The 7,329-nt window shown below is 46.2% G+C and overlaps 1 protein-coding gene across 1 annotated transcript; it reads left to right on the top strand.

The window, feature by feature from the left end:
• Positions 1-1,319: 1,319 nt before the first annotated feature.
• LOC107380982 (polyadenylate-binding protein-interacting protein 2) lies at positions 1,320-6,737 on the top strand. Its single transcript, XM_070549978.1, has 4 exons — positions 1,320-1,445; positions 1,625-1,796; positions 5,717-5,911; positions 6,000-6,737. The coding sequence occupies exons 2-4, from the start codon at positions 1,650-1,652 to the stop codon at positions 6,063-6,065; spliced, it is 408 nt and encodes a 135-aa protein (XP_070406079.1). The 5' UTR covers positions 1,320-1,445; positions 1,625-1,649; the 3' UTR covers positions 6,066-6,737.
• Positions 6,738-7,329: the final 592 nt, after the last annotated feature.

Here is a 7,329-nt window from a genome sequence, read left to right as displayed (position 1 = left end):
TTCTAGCCTCCAGATCCTCAGAACTAAAAACAAACAACTACTGCAAACTCATCAACGTACTTGACTTTTTGCTTTGTACATAACTAGTAATGTGCTTGACTCAACTAAACTTTTAAGTTTCATAATACGTGATCTGATAAATAAATTATTGTGATCTCTTAGATTTACTTTGTGTATAATTCGTACAGTTCTTTTCTGTACGACAGGCTTTTTGTGTTATCAGCAAAAACAAACTGTAACAACTATGACACATTGACAATGTCATTAATATACAAACCAAAAAGTTTAGGTCCCAACAATAACCCTTGTGGGACTCCACATTAAATCTTCAATGCAATCAGATATCTTACCAGCACACTGCACACACACACATGTCTGTTATCTAAATAACTACTTAAAGAGTAAGTCACCCCCAAATCAAATTTTTGCTGATAAACCATATAAATGAGTGTCTAAACATGCTGTAGACATGCGTTGTCAATATTTTGGCACTTTAGTGCATCTTAGTTAAAATTAAATATTTTGCCTAAAACTGTCAGTGTTGCGCCATCTTCAGGCAAAAACTCTGCACTACATTTGAATTTAAATCTACCTATTGGCTAAGAGGTACACAATGACGTTAGCTGGTGCATTGTGATGTCACAATGCTGTTGTAAGCCTGTTTGTGACCCTCTCGGTCTGCCAGGCAACAGTATTTGTTGCATTTTTCAAACATGAAGTGAGATTGGAGTAAGTTTGTTGTAGGGGGTGACTTGCTCTTTAACTATTTTAAGAGTACTCCTCTCATGCCATGTGTGGGTAATTTAGAAATTAAAATAGAAAGGCCTATGGTTTTGAGTGTTTTTTAATCTATAAAACCCTCTATTGTATTCTTTGAAGTGTTAATTAGATAATAAATCTAAATTGTTTCACTAATGGGTGGCTGTTGAATGGTTTTCTTTTATTTTTACTAATTGTGTAATTACATGAAGCATACGTTTAAGCTGAATCATGAGTTGACTCCATAGACTGTACATACTCAAATTGACTACAAATTCAAATTCAAATGTTCATTCTGTACTCCTTGATATTTATTATTTTTATTAAAGTGTTCAGTTAAAAATCAAAATCTTGTAACAAAATATGTCGGCTTGAAATTACTACAGCCCTTCAGTTAATTCAACAATGAAACACTTATATAATGAAAGGGTGTGAAAAATAATTTTCATATTTTGTTAATGTGTTCTATCTAAATGTGAAGTTTCACATAAAATAGAATAATAAAGTCCGTTAATTGATTGTGAGGACCGCGAATGCGCCACAGTCCTTAAGCCAATCATGGTGGAGCTCGAAGTGACGCAGCAGATGTAAACAAACATTTGCAGTGCGGCCATTACAGAAGAGTTTTTGCTTTGACTGAACTTGAGCTATTAGACATTTTGACGTCGAATTAATCCGCTCAACAGGTATTTGAAGAGTTAAAAATAAAATAGTTTGCGTCACTACATACGTGTGCGTTTGTGTCTGTGTGTTCTGTCGCGGTTTGTGTTGTGTTTCATGCTGTGTAATTCAGCGGCCTTCACAGCCCGTCTGACCGCCGATTTCTACTCGTTTAACGGTCACCTCCCCTCTCGTCGTCCCACAGAGCCACAGAACCGAATCAAGAGGACATGAAGGACCCGAGCATCAACAACACCTCAACCTCCCCCAGCATGACAATGACCGGAGAGGTGATCCTTAGCAGCCAGTTCGGTACCGAGGAGAACCCGTTTGCGGAGTACATGTGGATGGAGAACGAAGAGGAGTTCAATCAGCAGGTGAGGAGCCTGAAAAACCAGATTCTTTACTCAAACCGTGGTCCAGGTTCAGAACCTGGCTCTATAAAAACTCGCTTATTGTACGGGACACATTCTGGAGAATTACACGAAAGCTCCCCTCAAAGTCACCCAGAACCATTAGTACTAAATGCGTGGTTCTGGTCATGGTTCTGTCAGAAGGACATGTATACTGGATCAGCGTATGGCTCTTAAGGTTCTGCCTTTCTTCATGGAAACCCAGTCAGATCTGAATCGGGTCAGCTCAGCTCTGACGTTGTGTGTTTGTTCAACAAAACATAAATTAAACAAAAAGATTTATTGTGTCTTTTAGGCACAGATGTCACGACTGATCAGAGGTCTGGAGTAAGGAAGACAGATTAAGTTCTCACAGAGGAATAGAACTCAAGATAGTAGTGTTAGATGTTAGACATTATGTTGTTTTTCTTGAGAGAAAGCTCTCGGTCATCGGGATACTTCTGGCTATAGTTGTCGAAAATATTCACTTATTTATCTTCTTATGGTTCCTGACAACGCTTTTTAAAACCACTTGGTTAAACTGGTGAAAGCAGGTCCATCAGAGCCACAAATATTCTACTGTCTCTTGTTAAAGCATAGAAAAGACCCATTTAAACATCTGCTGCGAAGAACTCTGAGCTGCTTCTAGGGATGATTACTCTGTGTGTCACAGATCCTTTGGTGTTTATTTACCTCTGATGGGGTGGGGCTGCTTGAGAGACAACTATTACAACTGGACTTCGATTGGGCTGCTGGAGTCTGCTACAGGCCCAGTCATAAGTATGACTGAAACTACTTACTAAATTATTGATAAGACTTAAGGTTTTGTTGCATTTAGGGCAAGGCAGCTTAATTTGTATTGCACATTTCATAAACAGAGGTAATTCAATGTGCTTTCCAGGTGCAAAATCAACATAACAGCATAATTAAAATACACAAATAAATTTATATAAATTAAATGCACAAATTAAATTCAGATTTAAGAATCAGATAAAAGGCTAAGTTAAAGGGGGAGCAGTTACAGTGCACAAGGTGCAGCATAAGAGACGGTCATTCAAAGGCTGATGAACGAAAGTTTTCAATTTTGATTTAAAAGTTACTAGAGTTGGGACAGCATAGTAGCTAAAAGCAGCTTCACCCTGTTTGGTTCTGACCTGGGGTACTATCAACTGACTGCTTCCTAAGGATCTCAGAGCACTGCTGGGCACACTATAAGGAAATCTAACGTGTATTTTGGCTCCATGCCATTGAGTGATTTATAAACTAGTAGAAGCACTTTGAAATTGATTCTGTAGTTTACTTGTAACTCATGCAGAGATTTAAGAACAGGAGTTCTGTTTAATTCCCTCCTGACTGCCAGTGGCAGTAAACAGTGGATGTATCTCCTCGCGCTCTGCGCAGGTCGAGTACTAATGTAAACCTAGTCGCGAGTCTATAAATTACGCGCCGATAGCTACGTTCGGGTCTCTTTGATCTTCTCGCTGTTGACCTGGCGTGCTTCGCGGGTCAGTCGCTCCATCAGTCCGTGATTCGGACCTTGTCGGTCTAGAGGTGAGTACACGTACTACTTGGTGTCAACCTTCCCGAGACCGGGTGGTCGGAGTGCTCAGGGGAGCCCTCTGGGGCGGTGGATTGACGCGGTTATCTGTCGATTGTTACAGAGAGCGGGCGGTGCGGCCGGTGTTCTGAGAAACCGTTCTACTTTGGCAAAACGTCCTACCCGTAGGCTAATTTTACGGTGTTTTACATGACACAAACCATAACCCTAACTCTAACCCAAAAAAAATCAAGTATCAACGTCAATAAAAAGTACTAATACTTACTACTTATCTATTTTCCTGCAAATATGACAATGGAGTAGCATTTCCTTTTTGTGATGTGCGCATGCGCGCGCATGCTCAGGAACAACGGGTAGGACGGTTTACGGGGTAGGAGAAATTCCCAGAACACCGGCGCCATTCGGACCGCCGCTCGGATAGGGCTCGCTGGCGGTCGCTGTTTTCCCCTGTGGAAAGGGGAGGGGTTGCGGCCGGCGAGCGCTACAGGTAATTGGGGCTGGACGTTCTGACCGTGGAGGTGTCACGCTCAGATTATCCAGCCGACACACACATTGTGTGTTGTTTAACAACTCCAAGACTGAATCGCGTTCTTCAGTTTTCTTTGAAGTCCTCGCTCAGTTTCTGTGTAGTCGCTGGCGTCTCCCACATCGGTAGGGATGTTGGCGTTTACGTCATGCGGGGCTCCCCTCCAGGTGGAGGACGGCCACGACTTGTGTCCAAAGTGTCTGGGTGTCAGTCACCTCAGAGAGGCGCTGACTGACCCATGCATGAACTGCAGTATTTTGCTGCTGGCGGCGCGGGAGGACAGGCTACGTAGAGTGCCTCCTGTTTCAGTTAGACCTGCCGCCCTCTGTTATCACTCATCCTTTTTCCGGGTGACGGAGGGATGGACCGGCTGAGGAACGCAGCAGCCCGAGGCGCAAGAAGCGGCGTGTGGCGCACCCCTCTCGCTAGGAAGTGGACACTTTGCGGGCGGAGGTGGAACAGCTCAAAGCACTTGTGACCAGAGCCCCGGATGAGGGGGGCTTGGACGACCTGATCTCTATGAGGGCCTCAAATTCCGAGTTTCAGTCCCTCGGGGAGGAGGGCCCCTCTCCGTTTCGTAGTCAGGGGCTGGTAGTGGAGTCCCCGGGCCTGGGAGGTCACGGGGACTCGGGGATGTCTCTCCATAGCTCAGCAAGCTCGGAGCTGGCGGAGGACCCCTGTCAGTTGCGGGCGATTTTGCGAGCGGCACTGGCCAGGATTGGACTGGACGACGTGCCGGTGGCCTGTCCGGCGGGGAATCCCTTCTTCCGCCGGGCTCCAGCGGCACCCCCGTTTCAGGTCCCACCATCGCTGGCCTTTGTGGAGGAGCTGCAGCAGTGCTGGGGGGACCCGAGGCAGCTCTCCCACCACGGTAGGGATGCCAGGACCCTGGCATCGATGCGGGGGACAGGAACCTACGGGTTGGACCACATGCCTCCGGTGGACCACTGCGTTGCTTCTTTGGTGCTCTCCCCGGATGAGGCATTGAGGGACAGGGTCCGCTGTCCGAGCACCCAGTGTTGGGTGAATGATAGCTTACTGTGCCGGGCTTACGACATCGAGGCAAGGATGGCGCGCACCAGCAATTCGCTGTCGGTGCTGTTGCTAGCCTTGTCCCAGATGCTGCATTCGGGCGCAGCGGGGACGGCACTGGGCGATACAGACGATGCAGCCCTGCAAGCGTTTGGGCTGATGTCCAGGGAGCTTGGTCGGCTGTTGGGCACACTGGTAGTGGCTCGCTGTCAGGTCTGGTTGGCGCAGGCCCCGGTGTCGGATGACTGCTGACAGAGCCTGCGCGGACTGCCCGTGGTGCCGAGCCAGTTTTTCGGGCCCGAGGCTGAGAGGGCGTTGGAACGTCGGCGGCAGTCCAGACAGGCCGCAGAGGCCTGTAGTGGGCGTAGCGGTGCAGGGGTCCTCCCCGTGCCACAGACCAGGCCACGAGGGGCACGGGACCCTCGGCGCCGGTTTCGTCCGGCTGCCCCCTTGCAGGTCACCCAGCAGAGCGCGGCCGCGGCAGGGACTAGGAGACGCTCGGGAGCAGGTCAGGCACCGCCCCGGGGATCCGCGGGGCAGGACGGAACCCCCCCCCCAGGGCCCCGAACAGGCATCCACTCTGTTTACTGGCAGTCATCCAGGATCTCACAGAACCATAGTTACACCGTAACTTCCGTTGTGTGCTCGGTTCTCTCGGTTCTTGTTAAGACTCTAGCAAAACATATATATATTTAGTATGAGCCATGCAATCATTAGACTCATCTGATTTAAAAAAAATAGTATTTTTAAATGTCTTAATGTTTTTATTCTGTGTCTGTCTGTGTGCAGGTGGAGGAGGAGTTGTGGGAGGAGGAGTTTATAGAGCGCTGTTTTCAGGAGATGCTGGAAGAGGAGGAGCAGTGGGAGTGGTTTGTCCCATCCAGAGACCTCCCCTCTGTGGGTGTAGACCAGCTGCAGGACCAGATCAGCCTTCTAGTCCTGGATGCAGATGTGCACCTTGATAATGGCGACCTTGAGGTGGTGGTGAGTTCGGTTTGGTTTAGCCAATCAGAGTACAGTCTGACACACCCATCTTCTTTTTCTTACTGAAATGCTCCTCTTCTGCCTCCAGATGAAGAGCAACCTGAATCCCAATGCTAAGGAGTTCACCCCGGGCATCCAGAAGCACACCATGTGACCCCATAAGGCTCTGCCTCATTTACCCCTTGTCTGCACTGTGACATCATCATTAAGATGTCTGCTGTATTTTCCAGCCGCCTCTCGAACCTTCAGCCTGACATTGACATGTTGCCAAAGTTCTGTTTTCGCCTCGCATGTGTTTAAGTTCTGATCAACTTTCTATGTTTAATCACTTCCTCTGTGTGTGTGTGTGTGTGTGTGTGTGTGTGTGTGTGCGTGCGTGCGTGCGTACGCTCTGAATGTAAATTGGCTTATAACTGCATCAATCAGAACAAACTACTCTGTGTTCTCATCACTCCTCCGTTTTCAGCTTTCACCTGCATCTTTTTCTAAAATCAAATCCACCTGAGACCAGAAACACTCTGCCCCTGCGTAGGTTGCACCATGTTAGTCTGATTCACATGATCCCATCTGTTCCATGGATCTGGTTAGTTCTGGCCTGTTCCAATCTAATCAAGTCTTTTGGAGATTCATCTGGACTTCCTTCTTGTTTCCCAGCATTCTTTGTGTTTCTGACTTGTGGCTCTGCTGGTTCTTTAGCTGATACATTTTTTTCAGATGCACAGATCTTACTGTATAAAAGTCGTTTAAAGTGAAAAATATGTAAAAACAAAAAAAATTCTATTTTTTCTTAAACTAGTTGAAAATAAATGTTTATTGAGAAAATCAACCTCTGTGTATTTTTGTTCAACCCTGTTCTTCCTCACCTGAGTTAACACGGACTGACAATGACATCTTAAGTGGGGTTTTATTGGACCAGTCTGAGACTTTTACATCCTGTCTTAAGATTCTACTTTTAGGAAGCTCTGCTCTGATTGACTGGCCGGGGTAAAATAGTCCAGCCCCATTTGTTAAAGTGATCAAAGATTCTGTACTTCACTGAGACTATTTTGAGCTTTTGCCTGCTTGCTTAACTCAAAACTTTGTAGCGTTATGAATATGCCATTTCTGCCCTTAACAGCTGTCCTTTGACACAGTGACAGTGTGCATAAATTGCCAAGGTCGTGCACTTGCTTCTGGTGTTTACATTCCAGCAAAGAAGACAGAAGAAGGACGAAGAATGCTTTTCATTAGTTAATCAAAGAACTTTATTTCTAATAAAGCTAATCAAAACAACTGTTGGTCAATAATAATCAGGTGACTGATCTGAGAAATCACAATGTTATGATTTATGTGTTTAATGAATAACAGGACTTTGGGCTAACTGAGCTAGACAGCCTGATCCACATAAGGTAAACACATGACACATTAGCCCCATTCCC

This window comes from Nothobranchius furzeri, chromosome 1 (assembly GCF_043380555.1).
Source record: "Nothobranchius furzeri strain GRZ-AD chromosome 1, NfurGRZ-RIMD1, whole genome shotgun sequence".
NCBI classification, from domain to species: Eukaryota; Metazoa; Chordata; class Actinopteri; order Cyprinodontiformes; family Nothobranchiidae; genus Nothobranchius; species Nothobranchius furzeri.
Note: the sequence above shows the minus strand (reverse complement) of the source record. Positions and strands in the feature narration are given on the sequence as shown.